The sequence below is a fragment of the Apteryx mantelli genome, chromosome 4 (assembly GCF_036417845.1).
Source record: "Apteryx mantelli isolate bAptMan1 chromosome 4, bAptMan1.hap1, whole genome shotgun sequence".
NCBI classification, from domain to species: domain Eukaryota; kingdom Metazoa; phylum Chordata; class Aves; order Apterygiformes; family Apterygidae; genus Apteryx; species Apteryx mantelli.
Window position 1 is genome coordinate 39,495,322 of NC_089981.1, and position 25,402 is coordinate 39,520,723.

The 25,402-nt window shown below is 39.0% G+C and overlaps 1 protein-coding gene across 2 annotated transcripts in view; it reads left to right on the forward strand.

Annotated features, from left to right (window-relative positions):
* The first annotated feature begins 369 nt into the window (after window positions 1–369).
* The window catches only part of CAPRIN1 (cell cycle associated protein 1), a 40,772-nt gene continuing 15,739 nt past the window's right edge, over window positions 370–25,402 (forward strand). The window contains exons 1-12 of one of the 2 annotated variants that reach the window (XM_067296286.1): window positions 370–564; window positions 843–1,045; window positions 10,755–10,817; window positions 11,906–11,992; window positions 14,457–14,695; window positions 14,821–14,903; window positions 17,008–17,145; window positions 18,108–18,160; window positions 18,247–18,333; window positions 23,267–23,422; window positions 24,326–24,434; window positions 24,928–24,989. In XM_067296286.1, the coding sequence (XP_067152387.1) occupies window positions 848–1,045; window positions 10,755–10,817; window positions 11,906–11,992; window positions 14,457–14,695; window positions 14,821–14,903; window positions 17,008–17,145; window positions 18,108–18,160; window positions 18,247–18,333; window positions 23,267–23,422; window positions 24,326–24,434; window positions 24,928–24,989 (1,275 nt within the window). In that variant the 5' untranslated portion in view covers window positions 370–564; window positions 843–847. The remainder of the gene's footprint in view (window positions 565–842; window positions 1,046–10,754; window positions 10,818–11,905; window positions 11,993–14,456; window positions 14,696–14,820; window positions 14,904–17,007; window positions 17,146–18,107; window positions 18,161–18,246; window positions 18,334–23,266; window positions 23,423–24,325; window positions 24,435–24,927; window positions 24,990–25,402) is intronic. The other variant, XM_067296285.1, reaches the window with a different exon arrangement.

Below are 25,402 nucleotides of genomic sequence, written 5' to 3' on the forward strand. Positions count from 1 at the left end.
CCGGGCGAGGGGCCCTGCCGCAGAGGCCCCCGGCCTGGGGCAGGGGCTGCCCCGCGCACGCCGTCGGTGCGGCAGCGGGCGCCGCGGCCGACACCGGCCTCCGCCTCGGCGCCCGGGGCAGCAGCCCCGCGCTCAACGGCCGCAGCGGTGCCCGGGCGCCGCCGCCGCCGCCCCGCTGATGGCGGCCTCCCGCCCCGCCTCGCTATTGTGTCTCGCAAGTAGGCGTCCGGCGCGCGCCTGAAGGACCCGCGAGCAGCAAGCCGAAGGGCAGGCCGACTGCGAGGAAGCACCTCCTCCTCCTGGGCACGGCCGGACACGGAGCGCGCGGGCGGGCTCAGGCGTTCTCCGCGGGCACTCCCGGCGGCGAGGACCCCAAGCTGATCGCTCCCGCGCCCTCTGCCTTACGCGCTCGCGTGCGCGCTCTCGCTCCCTCCCCTCAGTAGCTCGGTGCGGAGGTAGCAGGAGCAGCGCAGGCGGCGGGGCCCGAGTCGGTTGAGGCGGCCATTCCTGTAGCGAGAGCGCAGCGCACTGAGTCCCCCCTCCCCTGGGCCACTCGCGCACACGGTGAGGGGAGTGGCGAAGCCGTGCGGACACCGGTGGGGGGGAGGAGGGCGAGCTCGGGCGATGACCGTCGGCTCGGGGAGAGCCGCGAGGCTGCCTGTCACGTGACCGCTCTGCGCGCGCCCGGCTCCATGGGCGGGGGGACGGCGGGGCGCGCGCCGGCAGGTGCGGCTTGCGCGCGCCCTGGGCGTGGGGAAGCCGCCGAGTGCGCGCCCGCCCTCCCGCGTGTCCCCGCCAGCGGCGGCCCGTTCCCCCGTAACGCGGTTTCTCTCTCTCTCTAGCAGAGATGCCCTCGGCTACTAATAGCACTATGGCCAGCAGCAGCGGGAAAGCGGGGCCGGGCAGCGAGGCCGCCCCAGCGGCGGCAGCAGCAGCAGCAGCCCCGCAGGCATCGGGCGGCAGCATCACCTCGGTGCAGACCGAGGCCATGAAGCAGATCCTGGGAGTGATCGACAAAAAGCTGCGCAACCTGGAGAAGAAAAAGGTGCTGCTCTCTGCCCCCCGCCCCCCGTTCGCCCTGGGGTGGGTCTCGGGCCCGCGGCCCCGGTCTTCCCCGCCCGCCTGGCCTTCCCCTCCCCCCGGGGGCTTCTGCCTGCTGCTGACCGTTGCCCTGGCGCCGGACTCCCTCGGACCGGCGGGGCAACGGCCCCCCCCGGTTTTCCTTCCTCGTCCCCGTGCCAGCGAGACGCCGACCGGCAGGGCAGCTCCTCAGCCGTGCCCCGCCGGCCCCAGCCTCGGGGCGAGCAGTCCGCGCCGGCCCGGGCTGTTCCCGGCGTCGCCCCCAGGGGCCGCCCGCTGGAAGGTTCCAGAAGGGCGAGCGCCGCTGCCTGCCCACCCCCCCGGGGTCCCCCTGCCCCGCGGGCCGGCCGCCCACCCTGCGCGACCCCCGCCCTCCGCCGCGCTGCCGGCGAGGGCAAGGCCGGAGGGGTCGCGGCCGCCCCCCGCCGCCCCGCGGCCCGTGTCCCGGCGAGACCCTCCGAGACGCCCCCCCCCCCCCCGGCCTTCCGCCTTTTGTTTCCTTCGGCCTGCGCTCCCGGCCCGCCGCCCCGTTTGGCCCGCGATCCTCCCCGCCCGGCCTCCCGCTGCCCCGCACCCGCGGAGCAGAGCGGAGCGGCGGGCGCCGCGCGGGGCGGGGCGGGGGGGCTGCGGCCTCCCCGCCCGGGCACATGGAAGCCGCGCTAACATGGCGGCGGCGGGAGGCAGAGCCGCGGCCCCGCCGGCGGAACCGCATTGTGCGAGCAGCCGGCACAAAGCCGGGGCCGCCGGCCGGCCGCCCCGCCCCGCCTCGCCCCGCCTCGCCCGCGGCGGTTCACCGCCGCTGAGCGCACCCCTTCGGGAGCCTTAGCGCAGCGGGAAGCGGCCTTTGAGGAGTTATTTATAGATACGGCAGCGACTGAGCCCGTGGTCCCCGGAGGGCTCGAGTTGTGATAGAAGGGAAGAAGGGTGCCGTAGTCACGGTGTATACGGCACCCACTGGCTCAATGCTGTCTGAGCCGCAAAAGTGTTCCCAGCCCGCAGAGTGTGAAGTGTCTATCAGAGTAAAATGCTGGAATACGTATTGCCTACACTTAGAGCTGCCCTTTTGCAGTTTTACTCATTTATGAATTTTTTTTTTTAACTAGTATTTTAGATAGCAGTAGTCTAGGCTAGTATCCTGTGTTTTAGGAGGCAGAAATATTAGCAGTAAACTAGGCAGTATAGGTGAGTTACAAATGAAGCAAGCTGTGCTTTGCTTCATGTCCGTGATATGCGTGCAGTGTGGTTTCCCACTTAAAAAATGGATACTGGATTTTTTTCTTTTTTTTTCTTTTTCTTTGTCTTTTTTTTTCACAAGCAAAACAACAAAAAGGACAAGCCAGGGGCTTTTAAATAAGTTTTAGAATTGTAGGTTCTTGTACTGGTCCGAGTATGTGTAGATGCATATAGATGTCTGTCTTCAGCTTGCTTTAAAACATGCGTACATGGACACACAAATAATCGGTCCTCAACTTGAGAAGGTATGCAGAAATCTTTCAATATGTCCCTCAAATGGTTTGGATCAAGTAAAATGGTGTGAAAGCTTTGAAATTATTGTGAAGTCTAATGTGTAGAAAAATCCTCAAAAAATAGTTTTCTAAGATGCTCCAAATGTATATCTTGAAAATTAAATTTGGAAGGTGAAAAGTCTTCTGGTCTAGTCTCTACTTTGAAGAAATAAAGAGGATAAGCACAGTTTTATTGGTGTGTAGGTCAGCTTTCCTTTCTAGTAGCATTTTTATTTACCTTTAAAAATAAATAATTTACACCTAATTTACGCTTGGTTGAGCCATTTCATTCTCTTTGAATGGACTTTTTGGTTAACTTCTATGTGAAGTATCTTAAGTTAGAAGGTTGTATGGAAGGCTATTATTTTCTGAAAGAACAGGGTGAAATTTAGTGGTATTTTTGTCTCATGAAAGCCCTAGTTTTTGTTAGTTATGTGCCTATGGCTACTGTCACTGCTTTTTATAATTATGGTGTCGTAGCAAGTGAGTACAGGAAATGAAGTGCCTTTTTTCTGGAAAAGACTTTTATTAAAAGAAGATCTTGAATTAAAATTACTTTGAGTATCTCTTTTTGAGGTGCTCAAAGTGCTGAGCAGTGTGTGCTTAAAAAAGAAAAGCTAGGTAGTGTGTGCTTAGTTAGCTCTCAGACATACAGATGAAAGGTTCAAAGATTTCTGTCAAGTCTTACATGTTAAAAAAGTACTGAAAGCTTGCTGAAGTAGGGTTCTCATGTAAACACCGTAACATAAGATAAATTGTTCTTGGTATATTAAAGTAGAATTACTCATTTGTTGAGGGGAATCAGCGCATCTATAATAAAGAGAACATTGACATTGCATGCTTGGGGTCTTGAAAACAAAACTTACTATACTTATGGGCATCTGTGCTTTGTGTTACTTGATAAGTTTACTTCTTAAGTACAAAAATTCATTTTTCTGTATTTTAAATCTTCTGATGAGAATATCTTTCATTTTTTTTCCTTTTGCATCCAGAAAAAAAATCGTTTTGGATACTGTCCAGAGAGAAGTGGGTGAAAAATTCAGTAAATCTCACTGAAAACTTTTGCTTAGTTGAACATTTAATTCTTTACTTGTCAGAAGCTGGTAAAGGCGGCCAGTAGAGATGGCTTGGAGACCTTTATAGTTGAAAACAAATATAAAAATACAGTTAACTTAGATGTATGTTTTTGAAGGATGAAAAATGATTATTCTTTAAGGAGTGCTAATTTAGCTCTTAAGTGATATTAAACATTTTGAAGTAAATTCTCTAGTGCCATATTCTCTTGTAAGTTCTGAGGATAAAATGATGTGACTAGCAAAATACAGTACAAAACTTAGTCTTAATATTTCTAACACTAGTTTTATACTATCTTGAATGTTTTTGTATAACATTGATTTTCTTCTCTTAAAAGCGAACTCATTATTTGAAACAACAGCATGGCTTATGTTGTAGCAGGTTAGGATAGATTGAGTTACCGTCCATAAGAGTGTGTAAAAACATGGCCTGAAAATGTCTGCATTCCCTTCATCTTATGTTTGGAAATGATCAGGAATGCTGTTCTGGTTTCTTCCTCTGTTCCTAGTAGACTAGATTTGCCTGTGTGCCTGGAGGGTGGTAAATGAAGGGCGATTTTCTCTACAAGTCCTTCAGACAGGCATCTAACTTGAATATCTGATGGCAAGTTTATTTAAGTAAAATTGTGTGAGTTCCTCTACATTTTTGTTAGGTGTTTGAGGTTAAAATCCTATTAGATCTCCCGAGTTTCCTAGGAGAAAATATTCAGATAAAACTTGCATTTTTTCATTTTTTAGGAAAACCCCCCCCCCCAGAACACTCCCAAAAAAAGCTGATCGAATCAATCAAACTCGAGTGTCTTTGTACAATGTGGAAAAAAAGAAACGGTTTTCTCTTTCACCTCATGTTTAATATAGCATGAACTATGTAAAACCAGTTTTTAAAACCAAATGTTCTGCAGGAGGGACAAAATCTCTCACTTGCTAATATCAGCCTTAAGGTATGGGCAGGTGATCACAAAGACTACTCTGTAAATATGAAGTAAATGTGTTAGCTTAAACTACTTGATAGGGCTTGGGCTTGGCGTATTCAGTTCACAGTTTTAAAGATGGTGCATTTTAGTTGTAGCTGGTAACATAAGCTGCCATTGCTTTATCAGCCTGTCTTTGAATTCCTGAATAAGTATAGTAGGTATCCTGACTGGTTTGAAAAATTAATACCTAAAAAGTGCCTCTACCATTGTTGCAAAGAATTTTTACTGGAGTAGAATAGTTGGATATTTCAAGTTGATCTGACTTGAGACAGCTGTCTACCTGCTTTTCTTTTATATAAAATGAGTTGGATTTTCTGTAGGAAAAAGCTAACAATCTATAGTAAATGCCAAGGTCCATTTGCTATTCTTTTAGGTGCAGCTAGTGGTAGCAGGAGAGAACCACACTCTTAAGTTGCCCAACAGTAGCATCACTCTTACTGTTTTTGCACCATTATTTGGGCCACTTGGATGTTGAAAGCTTCTTAATGTCTCCAGAACCTCTCCTTGGGAAGCTTGGTTGTATCAATAGCTTGCCCTGTAAGTGAGACTGTCTTGCTTTACAGCGTAAGATCAGTCCTAGGGCTACTCATCTTTTGCAGTCTGTGCATGTCCTGTCCTCTCAGGATGAAAGCAGTTAACTCCCAGTTATCAGCATGGCACAACAGTCTTCTCTCTGCAATCTAGCAATTTAGGAACGCAGGGTACATTGCTAATCGCAGGCGGTTACGGTCTGTCACTGTAATATGCTTCTTTTTAAAGAAGGAACTGTTTTATTACCTTCTCTTTCTCACCTTGTCTTCCCCCACATACATAAATTAGTTCTTTTAGAACACTACTTTAGAACTTAAAAGCAAGTACTGCTTAAGAAAAGTCCAACTGCAGTCTGTGCTAGCTGAAGGTATGAGGCTATTCCAAATTTATCTTTGAAGATGAAATATGATTTTGAGACCAAGGAATTGTGAAATCTGTTTGAAACTGTGTATTGGAAGTCTGGAGCTTTCTTTAAAACCTCTTTTGATAGCAGTTGTGGAAAACTTACCTTCATCTCTTAAAAACCAAGCATGTATGTATGTAGAATTATTTGATGTTTGGTAATTCCTTGTTTCAGCTCTTTCTATTTTAACTATTTAACACAGCATGGGGATTATTTCTTTCAGCAAGTTCTGTTAACTAGATAGTCATGTTGATTCTTACAAGCTGAATAAGACCATTTAGTTTTTTAAGTTTCCGTGGTGCTGCTTTGATGTTTTGTCAGTGCTTTTCCTTTACTTTTGGAAAAAATGTGTTGGGAAAAGCCAGTGTTCTGGGCAGTGCTCCTGTGTAACATGTTAAATGTTTTACTGCTGGTGATGTTTTCACACTGTCTAGTGGGGTAGGGCAATCAAAAGGTTGAGTATTACAAAGCGAAAATGAAAGTAGAGTTGTATTGATCAACTAGGAGATGATATAAAAGGACATACTTATGACTCTTTATTTGCAAAGACAAGCCTTATCTTGTGTTCTAGAATTCACTTGTGGTTGTAAAGGGAACTCATTTACCAGGGAAATATGACGCACAGAAAAAATCTAGATCTCTGGCAGTGTAGAAAATTTACCTGTTCATTCATACTGCTTACATACTTCCGAAAGAGAACATGTATATGCAGCCACCAAAACTTTTAGGAGTTTCGTTTGTCTGTGACTTATTTCAGGTTACTGAAATAAGCTAGTTTTTATTTCTGTAATCAATTCATCTGGGTTGTAGCTGTGCTTAAAAGGAAGATTGCTTTACATTTAAAAGATCCATCAGTACCATACAGTTCTGCATTGCTTTGGGAGGGAGGGAGTTGATTGGATCGGGTTCCTTACCCAGCTGTCAGTTTGGCCATGTGGCCATCCAGGCTGGCATGTGGGAAGGGTTAAGACTGTGTGGTGAGCAGGGGGAGAATACCCCTTTTGTGATCCTTGTTTTCTGGTTTTAAGCTGATTGTGAGACTGCAGTCTTGGAACTGGTATTGCTTTTTGACTCACTTAAAAACTGTCTAATGCAGTACGGAGATATTTTTTCCTGAACTGTAAAACTTCCCAGATATTTGGGAAAAAAAACCCAAGAATATTTACAACTGTTAATTCAAAATAATTTCAGTTTAAACTGAAGATCTGAATATTTCATGTTCGGGAGTACTGGTGTTTAACACTTCTTTGCACCTTTTTGAGTATAAATCAAGACTAAAAAAGCTTTTGGGGACATTTGTTAGGGTTGAAGTTAATATGAAGTGTACCCAGATAGTGAATGCGAGAACAGTGTTTTGGTTTTTTTTGAGAAAGAGATTCTGAACTTCTGATTTCATTCCTGATGCCATTTCAAAAGTTTTATCTTTTTATTTTTCTACCTTCTTTTGAAGAAAAGTGTTTTTTGATAAATTAAGCTGATATTAGTGTGGGAATGGTATTGGAGGGCAAATAAATTCTAATGTGCAAATGTAAAACACATCAGTAAGCTTTATTTCATAGTTCGGCTTTTCTTTTGTTTCCATGAGAAATGTGCAGGACCACTGTTTTAATTTTGGACTATTTTAATTGCTTAATGCTGTTTAAAAATGTATGCAGTTTCTGAGGTATTTCAGAAAACAGATTTAAAATAACTCCCTCTTCCCCCCCCCCTTTTTTTTTTGCTCATAACTCAGTGTGCAATACAAAATTTGTTTGCTTCAGCTGGCTGAAGAGGTTTCCCTCTCCTCTTCCACATTGCAGCTTGTCATGTACAGTTGTGCTGATGTAGCTGGTAGAAACCATATCATTTGAAATTATCTGGTTAAATATAGTGCCTCCCTCCTGCTTCTGGCCCCCTTTCTTTTAAGGGTTATTTTTACTCAGATCATTCCAGTGATCCAATTTAAGCATAGCACTGTAAATGATTGTATCAGCACAGCTGAGTGGTCTGGGATTTTTAAAACCAGTATTGTTATTGAAGCTGATGTCATGTAACTGCACTTTTTCCCTTTAGGCTGACATTTTTGAGGCAGTTCAGAAAAGTTAATGAGGACTTGAATGTGAGGGGAAGTATCAGTTACCATAAAGTAACTCGATATTCAGATACCTATTAAAATAAGATACAGGGCATACTTAAAGAAGCCCCCCCCCCCCCCTTGACTTGTAGCCTATATGTAGTGCTTTTCTCCCAGGGAGCTCCTGGAAATAGAGCTGAAGAATGGTTGCTTCTTGTCTGCAGCACTGGAGGCTGCTGACTCATGAGCTGCTTAATAGACAATTCATGTGCTCACTTTGGCCACTTAATTTTTTTTCTGCTGGTTTGACTTTTATGGTTCAAAATGCATATCCTGCAAGATGAGCAAGGCTGAAGTTGCAGAAGGGGTAAAAATAAGAGAATCTTTACTTGTAGGCACTGCAGTAGGTTGCCAAGCAGGAGTTTTACTGCAGTTATTTTACATCACTAATGCTGCTGTTAGCTGACAGTGCAGATTAACAAGAAAACATTACACTTACTTAATATTTTTGTGTAATGCTGTATTTTGATCTTATACTACTATACTGTCTTTCAGACTATAGAAAAATGCTTACTTGACATTTGAAATCTTTGTGATAATGTGTAACTAAATACACATTTGCTTGTTCCCTGCATTGCAGCTGAAAGGGCTTTCCATTTTTTACCTTGTGTGGTAGGGATATGGATGCTTTTAGAGAAGAAAAATTATTAGGAATAATTTTTTTTTATTCTTAATGGCTAAAATAGACATATTATCCTTTGTTTTTAGTTGATACAACTGAATAAAAACCAAGTGAACAAAGGATTTGCATTAGACTTGAGAACATTTGATCATTTAAGAAAAACTTGTGCACTGTCTGAATAGGTTATTGCGATATGCTTAATCTGAAGAGAACATCATGCTGAAATAAGGCTGCATGGAAAAACTGTGCAGAAACAATTGTATTAGTTTAGGGTATTTTCATCTCTTCCCTCCCCTGTGCCCTTAGCCAGCAAAAAGGATTATGTGAGCCTTTTGCAGCATAATTTTGTAATGTGTGTTTTTTTTTAACAAAGCTGCAAGTAGCGTTGTTCTAGAATTTGATGTTCTGTCCTGTTTTTTTTTCCTGTTGTGATTGTTTGTGGGTTTGTGTTGGAAACTGGATCACAGAAATTTTGGGGGATTTTATTAATGCATTTTGTAGACACTGTTTAACCAGACTGATATTGGCAGTCTAAATTTCTGCGGAGCCTCACAAACAGTTGTACCAGTGTGACTGAGGGAATGAATCTGCATGAGTGAGTGGCTTCAGCAAACAAGAACTTCTTAAAATTTGTCTGCAAAGCCAGTTTATTGTAGGACTTAAGCCACCTTAATCAGAGGAGGCTTCAGTTAACCTGGCTGGCTTTGCACTGGAGCATTGGAAATGTTTGAGCTCTGTAGCCTATCTTTTGACTGTTCATAGCTCAGCTAGGATCTCTTGAATCGCTAAAGCTACTTCTGCTATGATTGTCCAACCATGGCATCATCTATTCTAAAATGAAACAGTACGTGTAAGAGTAAATTGCTTTTAGTTCCTGTTGTGGTAGGTTTCCAATATGCTGAATGTTGTTCAGGCCAATTTTTTTGATCTATCTCAAAGTCTGGTTGCTGCATTTGGCTGCTGTTACACTGTTAGTATCTGTCCCCAGCATGAAATACCTGTACAAATGGTACTATGTTATTTGGAGCTCAGGAAGTTCTTAGTTCTTTGGCTAGTCCGTTACTAGCTTTGACATACTCAAAGATGAAGTAGTCAGGTGTTAAATCTAACGTGAGATTTTTCAAAGAAAGAAACTGTTTTGGCTCTAGGTGACATATCAAAAAGACCAAGTCATATAAATGTGGTTATGATCCGTGTTTTAGTAAGTAGGGCTAGGTATCAAATACCTTGTAAGACAAGCTTTGTTGTTAAACTGTTTCACAGACTTCAACATTTCCAAAATATGCTAAGCTTTTCTGATCAACTCTTAAGATGGGGCATAGAGGGTAAATTAGCTAGAAAAAAAATAAGCAGCATATTTTAACTGAAATATCCTGAAACCAAAATAGCAAAAAAATATTGTCACTCAGTAGCAAGTAATTCTTGAAGAAATACTAAACTCTAAAAGCATTGGTTGCATCCAAATTTTAATTTTTTACATTCAAAAAGAAGTGATTCTCTTTGCTTTCCTCTCCCTGTTGTTGTTACTGTAGATTAGGAAGATAATGATAAGGGAATCATTTTAATGGCTTCATTTTAATGAGACCAAAGTAAATTTCATAAAAATATGGTCAGGTCTATCATCTGTAGAAATGCTGAAAATTTAGTGTTTGTGTCTGTTATCCTTACAGACTTTGCTTCCTTTCTAAGGCCCTTAAAACTTAAGCTTTAGATCCTTTGTCACTTTAGGCGTGTGTAAGTTTACCTGTTTTTTGTTAATATCGGTGTCATCCACAGTTGTGTAAGCAAACAGATTAGAAAACTGGTCCAGATGAAAGCTAACCTAATTATTTCTTTCTCACAGTCTCTCCTCTTGGAAGAAAAAAATTTATTGCTCTCTGACGAGAAATATGTTAGAGCTATTCATGTTAATTGTTTTGGTAGACATTCTTGCACAAAAGATTGGAAACTATTTTAAATTCTTCAAGACTTTATGGTAACTGATACAAGTACAAAGAATTATAATTCTGAATCTCATTAGCAGTGACAGAGTTTGTTTCCAGTCATGTTTTTGGTTTTGTAGTGATAGAGTGATAATAAGCTCTTACTCAAGACTGACTTTAGCTCTCTGCTGTTTAGACTAAAGTAAATGTGCATTGAGACTGCCATCCCCATTAGGATAAACGTGTGTTTCCTTGGAATTTAAGTGTATATGAAGATGTATTGTAGTAATTAAAATAAACAAGATGTGAATATTTGTCTCTTGGAGAAGTATTTACATTTTTTGAAACCCAGAAGGCAAGTTTTCTCTGATATTATTTTTTACGTGAATGTTGTATGTTTGTGTAATATGTTACAGTATTTATTATAATGTCACGGTTCATAATTTTGTGAGACAGGACAAGTAGAAGAGAGCAGTAACTAGATTTCATATTTATATTAACTCTTCATAACAATATTTTATTTATTTTCAGAGCAAACTTGATGATTACCAGGAACGAATGAATAAGGGAGAACGTCTAAATCAAGATCAACTGGTAAAAAGAAAAAACATTATCCAGATCTCTGTTAACTTGTTTGTTCTTAGTGGAGAAGGAAGGGATGAATTTCACTCCCCCTTTTTAAAAAATAGTTTTTTTTTAAGAGCTGTGACTTGGCCTCAGTTTCCTGTTCCCTAGAACATCTCTGTTCTGTTAATAAGCTGAAGGAATAGGTAGAGGAATTTGTTGTAATACTTCGTTATGCTTGTTGAGATTAGTTTGTAAATAAGCTGCTGTGAAAATTGGCACGCATTATAACCTAGTGCTGCTGAAAAAGCTATGATACCTTTTGAGGTTTTCTGGACATTTTCCTTTTCTTCCTGGAAAATAAGTCCAGGGAGAACTGAAGAAGCTTAGTCACTTGGTGGCAACTTCCAAATATCATGCAGCCTGATTAGAGAGGTAGCTTAGTCCAAGTTCTAAAGGGTTCTAAAAATAAGACATATCCATGTGCATATCACAGCCATCAGTGCAGCAGATGTGACGCACTATAGACTCGTCTAATTACTGCATATATAGCCTTCTTGTTGAGGCTATTTCTTAAAAGTAGGTTATTGTACAGCTTGATTCAACAGCCATTTTTCAATTGTAATAAATATGAAGCAAATATAAATTCAGTTGTATAGTGCAAGCGTGCATATTGGTACTTCAGAGATTTCTAGAAACTTGGAAATCAGCAACAACATTTTGCTGATGCTTTTCAACATAAGAAAGGGCTAGGAAAAAAAATGTATCCTTTGGCTATAGCAGCTGTTCACATTGTAAGAATTAGCTGCTTTCCTGGGATCGTGTGGTCTTTTCATCTGTCTAGGCTTAACTATTCATTTTGGTTCTTTTGTGCTAACTGAAAACTGAAATATCCAAGAAACTACATGCTTAGACATATGCAAGTCTCATCTATGCAGTAATTTGGCAAATGAGAATCAAAATTTGACACATCATTGTGACAGTCCCTTTCAGGGGTGGTTACCTTTACAGCTGTCTTGCTTAGAAACAAAATATGTAGGAAGTTGCTTGTTGAAAGCATATATTTTGTTCTATTTGTGATATGTGCTTTTTTTTTTTTTTTTTTTTTTTTTTTGAAGGATGCAGTGTCAAAGTATCAGGAAGTGACAAATAATCTGGAATTTGCTAAAGAACTGCAGAGGAGTTTTATGGCTCTGAGCCAAGATGTAAGTAAAGAGCAAATGGTCCAATGTGGGCTAGCAGCTACAACAAGAGCAACTTGAGCTTCAAACTGTCCACTAATGCTAGATAATGCTCAGTAGCCTCTGTTTACAGAAGATGAAATGTTCATTATGTCTTGTGTGTTTGGCTGTTTTCTGTTACTGTGTACTAGTTTGTGCCAGGTTTTTTGACTTTTTTTTCCTAAAAGATTTTTCTGAAGACTACATAAAGGTATGGTAACAAAAACAATATATTTTCTTTTGGCAAAACATAACTCTTGAAACAGTTTGATTGTGAAACAGGACTGTCATACAGTATTATATACTGCCACTTACTGCCAGTAGTAACTTTTTATAAAAGAAAGAAGGGATTTCACAGGCTTTCTTCTCGTTGGTAATATGCTGAGGGTTTTTATTTCTTTATATGACCAGAGGATATCAAGTCTCAGCAACTGGATGTAGTACAGTCCTTTTCTCAAGATTCTTGCTGTCTTATGTCTTACTAACAGTAAATTAAATGAAGCTACAGCATGGGACGTGTTTCAAGATTTATATGATTTTCATGAGTGTTAACTGATTACTAGTAAAACAAGAATTCTTTTGTTTCATCAGGGATGTAAAATAATGGTGTAATCAAAAATAAATTCTAAAACTGTAATAGGCAATTCCAGTTATATGAGCAGCTTTCCTTTATTTTTTGTGCCAGGAGCTTCAAACAAAACAAGGCACTTTAGACCTCTGCAGTTACATTGCACAGAAAAATTAACTTGGGTGCAAGGTGAAAGCTTAACCCATCCTACAGAATTGGAGAGTTCTAAATGCAGTAATACTATAGAGTTAATGAATTATGGAAAGAAGAGTAACATTGGTGGAATTCATTGTGTAGTCAATATTAGCACAGCAGACTGATCTAACAAGTGTATGTAGTTTGTGAACAGACTATGTGGTAATTTCAAGGGCATCAGCATCCACACATTATAAGCTACTTTCTACATTTGATTCAGTTGTAAACTTATATGCCTTTAAGCCATTTCTTTGCTTGTCTTGCATTAGGGTTCCATGTATGTGTGTGAAAAGCTAGTAACCAAGAACATTTTTCTTCTGACAAGGTTGTTCTGAAATTTAATACCCCTGGTCAGCTGATTTTTGAAAGAAATTAGTGAATCAGGGGCTAATAAATTGGTTCTCTGCTTTCAAACTTGCTTGCAAGTTTCCCTAATCGGAGTTAGCTCTCATACAGCTGATTTGAATATAAAATCTTTTGTTTAAAAAAAAAAAACCAACAGTGGTTTCAGAGAGAGAATGTTACTATCACAAGCTACATTTGTTAAAAAGATTAAAATATTCTGTAGTTACAAAGTGAGCAAGCTGTATTTTGGATGCTAGGTGCTTGGATTAAGAACAAGAACATAAGAAATGACATGTGGGTTCAGGCCTGTGGGACATTTAGTCCAATGTTATGACAGCAGTGGTAGACAGTACTGGATAAGAGTACAAGGCTGATCATTATCACTCATCCATTACCTTCCAGCATCCACAGTCCTTTAATGGAGAATGTTAGCAGGCGCATCCCTTCCTGTTCCCTTTAGTGTCTATCTGTAGACCTGTTGTCCATGAATTTGTTTAAATCCTTTTTGAGCTTGCTGAAACTATCTTCCCAGCCTTTCATGGCAAAAAAATTCAGCAAGTTCCCTCCCATGGGATGTAAGAAACAGGAATCTTTTTGTTTATCTGTTTTGAGTTGATTTCCTAGTTTCAATGAGTGTCTCCTACCATTGCGGAATATGGTGAATAACCACTCTGTTCCCTTATCTGCTGGCCTTTGTGATTTTTTTTTTTTTAAACCTGGATCACCCTTACTCTTCCAAATTGAGGAGCCTGAGACTTTAGTCTCCGCTCATATCGCAACTGTTCTGTCTCCTTAATCATTTGAGTTGCCCTTCTCTGTACCTTTTCTAATTCCTGTATGTCCTACTTGAGTTATGGAAACCAGAAGTTGTAAATAGCCAAGGTGTTCGCTTAAAAGATGTTTTATTTTTTACACTTTTGCCACTCTTATCTAGATAAAAATTACTTAGGACTTTACAGAATAACTCGCAAAGGAAGCGGAGAATACCAAGCTGGGTTTGTTTCAGGTAATGCTTTGATCTCTGAAGCTTTAGACACTGTAACTACGGTTGGTTTACTGAACTATTTGTCAATCATGTAAAGAAACACAGGCTTCAAATAAGAATATGATCAAGATCAGTGGCTGTGACTCTAAAGTTTGTCTTATTTGCAGGCATTTGACTTTGCTTAAAAGATACTCTTCTTATTTCACAAGTTATTCTGCTCTAATGTTGTATTGATAATTTGCAGTTCAACAGCAACATCCATCTCTACCAATAAAAGATATTTCAAGCCTAAATTTTTTCCTCCTAAGTTCATCACAACGCAAAGCAATTTAAAGTTCCTTTTTCATTTTGAGCAGATCCAGAAAACAATAAAAAAGACAGCTCGCAGGGAGCAATTAATGCGAGAAGAAGCTGAGCAGAAACGTTTAAAGACTGTACTAGAATTACAGTTTATTTTGGACAAGTTGGGTGATGATGAAGTACGCAACGACTTGAAACAAGGATCAAATGGAGTACCGGTACTGACAGAGGAGGAGCTGACAACACTGGATGAATTTTACAAGCTAGTTTACCCTGAACGGGACATGAACATGAGGTAGACTTACAGTAAAGTACTCTATAATTATCAATCTGTTAATGGTATTTTGTCCCATTATCATTTAAAGACTCAGTAAGAAATCTGTTATACTCTTGTTATTTTTTGCTTGTTTGTTTTTTAAGGTTGAATGAGCAGTATGAGCAAGCATCTGTTCACCTGTGGGACTTACTGGAGGGGAAAGAAAAACCTGTTTGTGGAACAACATGTAAGTATATTTTCTGTATTAAGAGGCAGCACACTGAATTTGTGCTAGAACTAAGATACAACATTTGACATCAAAGAACTTTGACTGCTAAATATCCTTGTAGTTTTTTAGAGTAGGTACTTTATTTTGGACCTTATCTGGACTCTAACTTATGAAGTGTAAACTTACTGCATTGTGTATTTGTTACTGATGCAGCATTGCTCAATACTTACCTGAGTCTGTTTCTGCTATTTCATCAATATTTTGCTGCTGTTGGTGCTTAGTAGCAATTCTTTGTTCTCTGGAAATCTGTCTCCCTCTGTCTGGACAGGGAGCTTTGTCAGTAATAGGACCTAATATGTAAACTGGCATGGCCTTTTTTAGTGTAACATTCCCTTGTCTCCTCCCTGCTTAAAAAAAGAAGGGAGGAGGGCATTCTCTCTTGCCCTATTCTAAAAGTAGAATGAGTGTTTTTATGTCCTCTTAAAGTTACAGTTCTAGTTACTTTTCTGTATGCTGAACACTATGCTTTGAATGTAAGTAGAACAGAATTGTGGGGGGCAAGGCGCTTAATATTTCCGTCATAGGTATAACTGTTTCTGAAATCAAACTAAATTGTAAATAAAGACTAAATCATCATGTCTTATTGCAAATATGGCTTATCTTAAGGATATGCTTTTTGTACTGTGGGGATTTTTAAATCTCCTGGTTGGAAACAAATAAGGAAAGTTTTAGGGAAGATTATCTTTTTTTGTAGGTAAAATAGGTAACAACTTTCTTACTTTTTTAATTTATGTTTGTTACAGTATGATAATGCTGAGATGTTGAGTTTTTTTCTATTCTCTTCATAGAAAGTGAAATGATAGATAACAGTTGTAATGCTAACTTACTTTACTACGGAGTCATAAACAGAGGATTGTAACATAACATGGCCTTAGTGGTAATAAGACTTTCATTGCTTGTGCCAGAATAGGAATCCTTAATTTTTTTTATACTGTTAAAATGAAAATTTTGGGGAGGTACCAGGTTAGTATCTTTTATTTAATGTTTGTTTTACAAGGACTCAGGTTAGTCTCATGTGGTTGTGATGTTAGATCACATTTTGTAGATTCATGTTGCTGAGGATGAGAAGATAGGTACCATGTATTTTTGAAGAGCTGGAGGAAAGGGAAGGTGTGGGAGTAGTTCTCAGGAGAGAGATGATATATGCCCCTTAGGGAGCCAGTCATTCTGTTACTCAATTAAGTTGCACTGAATATTGTGTTTGGATCTCAAGATGAGCTTTTAGTGATGTTGTTGGCAGCCGTTGCAGGTTTGTTTTGTCCTATAACTTGGGATTAATTTTACTGTATTTCTGTGCTCTTTTGTGTGTGTCTATTGATGCAAATAATGAGCATCATCACTTGCCAAATGTGGATTGTGAATCTTCATTTTCAATCTGTTTTATTTTTTGTCGGCCTAGACAGTCAGTAATACTGCCTTGCCAATGTGGCTGTGCTGATTTGTTTTGGCTTAAGAAGCCACAGTGTTCATTTGAGGCACTGTGTGTACAAGTTTTTGCTTGTTTCTCTTCCGAAGCCTGTTCTGAACCACTTACCTTAGGGGGGGAAAAACCCTACAAAGGTGCCACTTCTGTAAATTTGTTTATTCTGACACAGGTGATCTATAAGAATTTGATTTACTGTAAGCTTTTTTCTTTTTTCCTTTTTTTTTTTAATGAAGGCATTATGTAGATTACAAAGAAATTCAGCTACAGTCAAAACTTTGCGTTCCTAAACTTTCCAAACTCAAAAATGAGCAACCAGAGGTTTTTTGAAATAGCAGTAATAAAAGTATGGTGATTAAATTGGTAAACTTTACCTCACTTTGAAGTGTTTCACAGATTTGCAGAAAAATATTACGTACTGTTATTATTGACTTTGCCCTTCAGATTTTTGTGATCTAAGGTTGTATTTTATGATCTAATAATATAGACGCTAGTTCTGGAACAGTAGTGTTTGTGATTAGCTCAGGGCAACAACAACTTACCAGCAAATGAATAATAAAACATGTGGGATCTTTGTGGGGAAAGAAAAGATAATTAGGATTGAGTGACTGTTAATCTGAAACTTATCTGTTTTCCCAGATAAAGCTCTAAAGGAGATTGTTGAACGTATTCTTCAAACAAGTTACTTTGATAGCACCCATAACCATCAGAATGGATTGTGTGAGGAAGAAGAGACAGCACCTACACCTGCAGTGGAAGATCCTGTAGTAGAAGCTGGTAAGAATATGAAGATCCATTGTGATTAATATAGTGTTTGTAGTCTTGTGCTCTCTTGTCTTTTGGTATTCATCAGAATGATTAAACTATAAATGCAATTTTAAGTGCAAAAAAACACTTGCCTCCAAATTCTTCAGATTCCTGTAGAGCTTCACATTACAATTTATAAACAAAATTTGGTTTGTCTATAATATTTAAAATGATCAAAGATAAAAGTTCTGATTGTGTGAAGCTTTTCTACTTTGCAGTGGTTCCACCAGTTAATCCTTTGTTAGAAGGGAAGAGTTCTTTGTAGCATACTTGAAGAAACTTGAGGGCATAGTAACAAACTTAGTTTTCTGCTCATTTTTTTCCCCTTTGGAGTTATGTAGTGGAGGAAATTGGAGTTGCGGGAACTGAATGCAACTCTTCATAGCAAAAATAGAAAATGATTCCCCCCCTCCCTCAAAACTTGGGGTATCTTTATTGCTCCATTTTCTGTTAATGTTCTGATGTCTTTATTTTCTGTATTCTGAGATATGATTCTTCTTTTTCTGTCTTGTGATCTTAGGTTTGTTTCTGAGCCCAAGAGGTACTTAATTCTTTGAGGCAGCAATATTGAGTTTCTAACTTAAGATCTAATCATAATTTTGCATTCCTTCCCCTCCCCCTTCCTCCAGTTTTGAAGGTGTATCAAGAGGTAACTCCTTCCTTACTGTATAGTAAGCTTCCGATGTTAGGTATTAATGTCACTCAAGAGTAAATGTACATCCGTTTATTCATGTATCTAGCTGTACTCCTGTGTACTAATTGTCCATAATACTACTTCCGATGTTTTTGGTAAAGCAAATAACTACTGCAAATGCATCAAGTTTCTTCAGAATTCTACTTTTACTGGGAGAGGATACTTTTTATCTGATACCTTTGTATCTTTTAGGTCTGTAACATGCTTGTTCACTGAAAATGGTATATTTTTCTTACAGAACCTGATGCAGCAGAAGAATTTACTGAACCAACTGAAGTTGAATCAACTGAGGTATTGTTCACTGGAAAGATTGTCACTTTGTACAGTTTTAATGCCACGTACTTTTACTTTCATACCCTTTCTTATTTTTATTTTAGTATGTAAACAGACAATTCATGGCAGAGACTCAGTTCAGCAGTAGTGAGAAGGAACAGGTAGATGAGTGGACAGTTGAAACGGTTGAGGTAAGATCTTGTGTACTGCAGGTAAAATTGCAATCCCTGTTTCCACTGAATCACAACTCTTGACAGGTTTTAGTGTTGTGCTCCCCCCACTCCCCCAATCCCTCCTTATTTTATATATGTATATTTAAATAGGCTTGGACTTGACCACTTATTCTTCAATTATGTATTCAGCTCAGGAGTACTTAAAATAAGAACTGTGCAGGCTGGCTAAGTTTGTAGAAAACTTGTATTGTACAACAGTGGCTTGCTTGAGAAATGGGATTTAAAAGCTAGGAATGATGTTTTTGGAGGCTTAAGCCAAAAAAAAAACAACAAAACACTTTGGTGCAAATGTAGTACTTAAATTGAGCTACGCAGTTGCAGACAGCATGGCGTAGTTGTGCATTTGTGCAGTTCCATGGAGAGACCGCTGAAAATCTGTCTTTCAACTCATCTCTACTCCATACTGCGTATACACATAATTCTCTCTTGAAATATACCTAAATGTGCTTCTCATCTTTTTGCTTTTAAGAAATACTGTTCTTACCATAAGTATTTAACTTATTACTACTTCGCAGTTGAGTGTGAGTGTTCACTTGTGATGTTTGTGGTACATTGCTGTTGGGATCTATTCCCAGTTTAGTTTGAAATACTAGGTCCATCATTCTATTATACTAGAATGAGTGTTCTTCACACACACTGAAAGGAATAGTCATGTACAGTCATTCAAGTTTTTGATATGTTGGGTGCTTGGATTGTCTCTCTCTGTTAGCAACACACATGAATAGTGCTGGGGCATGTTAGTCTGTGGTTTACCTTAGCCTTCTGCCTCAGCAAGTTCCAGGTGGTCAGTTTTTTAGACTCTCTTCCCTTTAATTGTATGTGGTGTCTTGAGGCTCTTTAAGCATCAAAGCAAAGTAAGAATTCATCATCCCTGCAAGAGGTGAAGAAGAGAGGAGCTATCTTGATGCAATTATCCATTTTGTCAGATCCTATATTCAGTCTAGATGAAATTCATATTTTGTGATGTTGAAGACTGTTAAGAGAATTAATAATACTTAGGATGGATGTGAGGCTTCTATAACTAACTGGACAATTTTGCCATATATGTAAACAATTTTGGTGGTATCTTGTCATAGTACTCTATTCCCTTACTAAAAAACTCAAAATATCATCACTGTGGAATGTGATTTAAGAAATTAAAACATAACAAAAAAACCTCCCCCAATAAAACCATGCTTTAAAGGGGTGCATGTTTTGGAGGGTATACTTGAGCGATTACAATAAAATGAACACTTTAACTTAAGGCTTGATTGGATTCTGTCTATTCTGAAACATATCTGAATTTTATCTGTGTTTATACTAAGTGTTCTGAGTAGCCCAGTTCTGCATAGTCCTTATAATAAGTAGTGTGGATGAGGACATGAGGGTACAGGAAATATTGTTATGCCTGAAGCCTGTTGTGTTTCTATCTTCTTTTAAAGTCTAAGACTACTTGTTGCACAGTTGAAAACTTGGATACATCCTTATGGGAAATAATAATATGCAGTAACCATACTAGTATGGTAAAAGAATACAGTTTGTAGTTTTGTATCAGACTTAATTCAGAAGTTCATAATTTTCCGTACCTCATTACTCATCCTTTAAACCTGGATTATATATATAAGTTTTGTTTTTTATAAAAAAATAAAAGCAGTAAGAATACATACTTCAGTTCTCCTTTCTGTCCCAATTTCTTGGACTGTGTATAAATGAGCATTTTACAAATACTTAGGGTTGAAGACTGCTTCTTCATAATTAAGAACTTTATTTTCTAATGGGATTTAACACAAGAAGGGGAAATTGAGAATAACTGTCTCTGGAAATGACTCTTGCTGTTCTTGCAGCAAAATCCTGTTCCTCATGGGAATGAAACTGAACTGTCTTTAGGGAAGATGGTGGTATTTATTCTATAGAGCTTTTCTGTGCCTCAGCTCAAGATAGTTGTAACTTTAGTATATTAAGAACTGTGAATGATAACTGAGATGTTCTGAAAGATAAGTTTTCTGAAAGAGAACGTTTATGCAGAAGATTTCTATCACTGTTTGTGAAGAAGGCTATCTATCACATTAATTTTCTGCAGTAGCTATCAAGTAGATAAGTTGATACGTTTGAGATTTCTGTGGTATGTTGATAGTTTGAGAAGTGACAGTATCTTACGTGATGCTTCTGTATGAGCCTTTCATGCATTTTAAACTAATGAATTTGCATGTGAATTCTCAAAGCATATTTATCTTTGGATTAAAATAATGTTTTAATTTTGATGATGTCCTTTATTGGTCATAGTTCTGGATTTTTTTTTTCCCCTCATCCCTTTCTAATGACTACCTCAGTGACTGAACCTGCTTCTGTGTACAGTTCTCTGTGTTGCGCAAAATTGGAAACAGTGTTCTGTGAAAGCCAGAATACAAGTTCATTTTGGAGGGCCTGTGGTCTTGTTAAGCTTCAGTTCTTGCCTTTCATCTTTTCCCTCTTCTCACTTGCCCCTGGCCTTCTGTACCCTGTTATGCTCCTCTTATCCTGTTTGGGCAGCTCTGCCTACCTAGGTGGTAGGAATGGACTTTGAGTCAAGTACTCTTGGGAGATTCGGCCTTCCTAAAAATTGTTTTGGCTTGCTGCTGTCGCTCCAGATGAAGGGAGATGTTTTGGTTGGGCAGTAAGTTGCTGGGTGCTTTTTTAATGAAGATCCTTATGTGTAAGTAATCTCTGTAGCTTTTTCATGAAGCAGATTGTGTTAAAAAGCTGGAAATAGAGCCTGTTTATTAGCAACTTAATAAGCAAAAGTTTAACTTGTTTGTTTGTTTATCCTAACATTATTATTAAACCCTGTCAAAGTACCTCGTAGGGATAGCAAGACGAAAGGAATAGGTCCTAAACAATTCCTTTTAACATTAAAAAGAGGTTTGAAAAAGACACTGTAAAATATGAAGCATCATCTGAGGTTAGTACTGTAATATTTGTGGAAAAAGGATTAATAAAATTTTGTCCCTGTTCATATGCTTGATTATTGAAAATACTGAATTGTTATGAATGACTCGGACTACATAAGTTGAGTGATGGAAGTCAGATAATTAAAAACCTTTTTATAATAACTGTATAGGAGGTCAGTAGCTGCTGGTTTTACCTGTGAAATTTAATCTAGTCCTCTGGCTTGCTTTTTTCTTTCCTGTTGTTTTAGAGCTTTATGCTATGAGAGGGCTCCATATATGTGCTGTAAACAACATATTTCAAATACTTTGCTCGCAGGACTTTATTACTGATTTTGGTAGCAGTCCATAATTTGCAGTTGGGGGACTGTGTAATACAGAAAAGCAGAGTTGGGTCATGCTTGTTTTCCACTGTTGGCAGCCTTAGGGTATACTTCCATGGGAATTCTCAGAAGAGCTTCTCTTTAGACAGCTAATTCTTGTGAATGGAATCTTAAAGAGGAATGTAGGTACAGTTAGGGATTTGGTCAAGGGAAAAGCCATTTCAGACTGGCAGGCACTTGCAGGTGCTGAATGTCACCTGTGAATAATGTTTGGATATCCAAGCAAGGAGTAGGCACTTAACTGTTAGAAGATACTTTGAGAAGTTTAAAAAAAAGAAAAAAAAAATTGCAAGCTTTGAGGGTGGTTAAGAGGGAGTTCAAGTTTACAGACCTGTAATCATTTGTCATGACTGCTCTACTGCATCTGTCTTCTGCAGTTCTAATAAGAAACCGGATGTTTTGTGTAAGTTTAATTATTTTGAACTTTCAAGTGCATTTATGCTAGATGATGTCCTATATAACTGTAAGTTTTAAGGCTTGCCTGTTTATGTGGAAGATTATTAACAAATAATAGAGTATTTAGAATGCTTTCTGGCAATGCAGAAACTGTAGACAAGTTATTGACAATGATCCTGTTTTTAAAGGACAAGTGACATGAATGCATGAATGCAAAATGAAAATGGCATTTCTGCATTATAGAAGTTGCCTAAAGAGCAAAACAGGAATGTAAAAGTGCTACTTCTTCTGCACCTCAGCCACCCTTCTGTCTGTGTTTTCAAACAACTTGACGCCAGATGTTCTCAGATGTTTCTGTTCAGCTTTCCTTGTTACTCTGCTATCTTTGATAAGGTTGTATGCGAAAGCATCCTGCCATTTCTTACCTTCCAGGCCAGTACTGGAGTATGTCTAGTTAATCCTGTCTGCCCTTCTATGTATGATGAAGTTCTTACCATCTTTCAGTCTCTTTGAGCTTCCTTACCCACTATGAATTGTGCCCCTATTTCTGGCCTCTTACTTTTTTTTTTTCCTCGCCCCACCCTCCCATTATTTTGGAATCTTTCCCCCAAACAACACTGCCTGCTGTTCTCTGAGACCAGAAATCAATTTAGGTAGGATAACACTTAAGAATTCAAGTCAGACGTGGCTAAGGAGACTTAGAATTTTTGAAGTCTTAAGAAAGACCCACAAGTTCTGACTGGGCTTACATTTTATGAAAATGTTACAAAAGGGTTTATTCTTCACGTGTGCATCTTCCTGAAACTTATTTTTCCCCGAGTTCTTTGAATTTGTGAATGTAGATAATGCAGGGCAAATTGTTGTCTCTAATCTTGCTTTAAAAAAATACTCTAATGTTGAAATGAAAAAAAATTTAGTTAGTGCCGTTTCTAACGGAGAATAGTTAGACTAGTAGGAAAGCAAATAACATGTTGAATAAATACAGCCTAAACTTTCTAATCCTGTGGAGTATCCAGGTCAATAGCTGGGCCTATTGATGTGACTGTAGAAGGTTATAGTATTCTTCAGGAATACTATTGTAATTAGGTACTTAATGAATTACACAACTGCCATAAATTACAAAAACAACTGAGTCATTTTATTTCTGTTCTGTGCCGTGTTGTGTGAAGTTTGAGCTGAAATTTCAGTCGATTGCTTGTTTCTTACTAGGTTGTAAATTCACTCCAGCAACAGACACAAGCTACATCTCCTCCAGTTCCTGAACCTCACACGCTCACTACTGTGGCTCAGGCAGACCCTCTTGTTAGAAGACAGCGAGTACAGGACCTTATGGCACAGATGCAGGGCCCATATAACTTCATGCAGGTATGATGAACTCACTGTGGTACTATCAAGATGGAAGCAATAAACAAAATAGCAGTTTCTGGCTGTTGGTCATAATTTAAACAGTCTGCTGCATTTTATTTAAAAAAAAGAATGATCTTGAAAACCTTATAGTGCCATACAGCCAAGATCTCATCCAAAGCCCCAAACCCATGCTGCTGTGAAAGTACAATTAGAATGTTACTGAACTTTAGTTCTTGTTTGTAGTAAATGTGCAGAGAAGGCAGGAAACTGTGGACCAGCAGATGCTGTAGCATGTCCCACTTAGTGAGACCAGCTATAAAATACCCCTTTCTTTATGCTAGTTTTAAATTTTGTGTTATAAAAGCCTTCTAGAAAACATGAATAGATCCTTTCTGGATTGCTTCTCAAAGGTTCTCAAAAGAAAAGGGTTTCCTGAAGTTTCTAGCAGCTTTACATCCAAAGTTAGAAGAACTAGAACTGCACTGGGAATTAACTGGGCACATCAGAAAAAAACCTCTCTTCCTTCTCCACAAAATAGAGTAAACAAAGAAGTTAGTAAGAAGTGAGGTATATGCTTATAACATTCCCTTTTTTTTTTCTGCTAATATGTTGAATTTAGTCACTTCTTAACTACAAAGTGAAAATGCTAATTTAGAATGAAGAATAAAGAACAGATCATTTGCTATTCTGTCTGACCCTTAAAACCTGCTTCTAGTTAATTTTTGTCAGATAAAAATTGATTTATATTTGTGGACTGAATTTTCATTGTGATAAATATATTTGGAATTTTTAATATCTTGATTTAAAATCTTCAGTAAAGCGCTTAATTTTGCGCTTTCTTTACTCTGACCTGATCACTTCTATAAGCTAAATATCAATATTTTTAGAATGCAATAAATTGGATTTTATCTAAATTTTCAGGATTCTATGCTGGAGTTTGAGAACCAGACACTTGATCCTGCCATTGTATCTGCACAGCCCATGAATCCAGCACAGAATTTAGACATGCCACAGATGGTTTGCCCTCCAGGTTTGTAGTGGTAAATCCTAAGAGAGAATATTGGGGAAGCCTGCAAATCATCTGTTAGAAATGCTTCAGTTACTGTTATATAATAAATGGATCATCACAACTGATAATACAGTAATGTTAAAGTGCATTTTTCAGGAAGTGCAATTGTACTTTTGAGGCATACTATTTATAGACCTGTGATTCTCAGTTGCTTCTAGGTTTTTCTTAAAAGTGTGGAACATAGAAACTTTTTTAAATCGGTAAAACATATCTTTTCTTAAACTTGTTTTCTGAAATAGCTGGATTATTTTGGACAATTTAGAAAAAAAAATTTTTTTATGGAACAGATACCTGCTACTTTGTATACAATTCTTTGATGCTAAAGGGGCTAATCATCTTTATGATGATGAGTTCATGATGATGATTATCAAATAACTTTATTAGATAAGATGGTAATGCTATTCAGTAAAAGGTTTAATTGTACTACATAATATGTAAAATTACTTTACTTTAGTTCATGCTGAGTCAAGACTTGCCCAGCCCAATCAAGTTCCTGTGCAACCAGAAGCTACACAGGTAACATGTTTTTAATAAATTGTATTTTGGATTCTTAATTGACTTTAGTCTTAATATTATAATAGGATTTGATTCCTAAGTTTATCAGAAACTTGAAGGAAAAGTTGAGGTTCTAATTTTGGGAAACTGTTTTTCTTCAGTATCTATTCAGCATTGTCACTGCAGAGCATAAAACTTGTATTTAGTAATGCTTATAAAACAGTGCAGATTTTCTGTAAGGGAGTCTTATCAGGCATTGCCCCTTTTGGAAAACTCTGAGGTTCAGTGCTGAAGTATGAGTTCATTGAGGAAACTACATTTAGAGTTAGAGGCCTCTTAAACCTGAGGGCACAAGCACCGGAGCAGTTCCAGTTTGTTCTACCCATTCTAATGGGCCAGTGGACTTCCTGGGCTTCAGTCTTTAAATTCAGTGT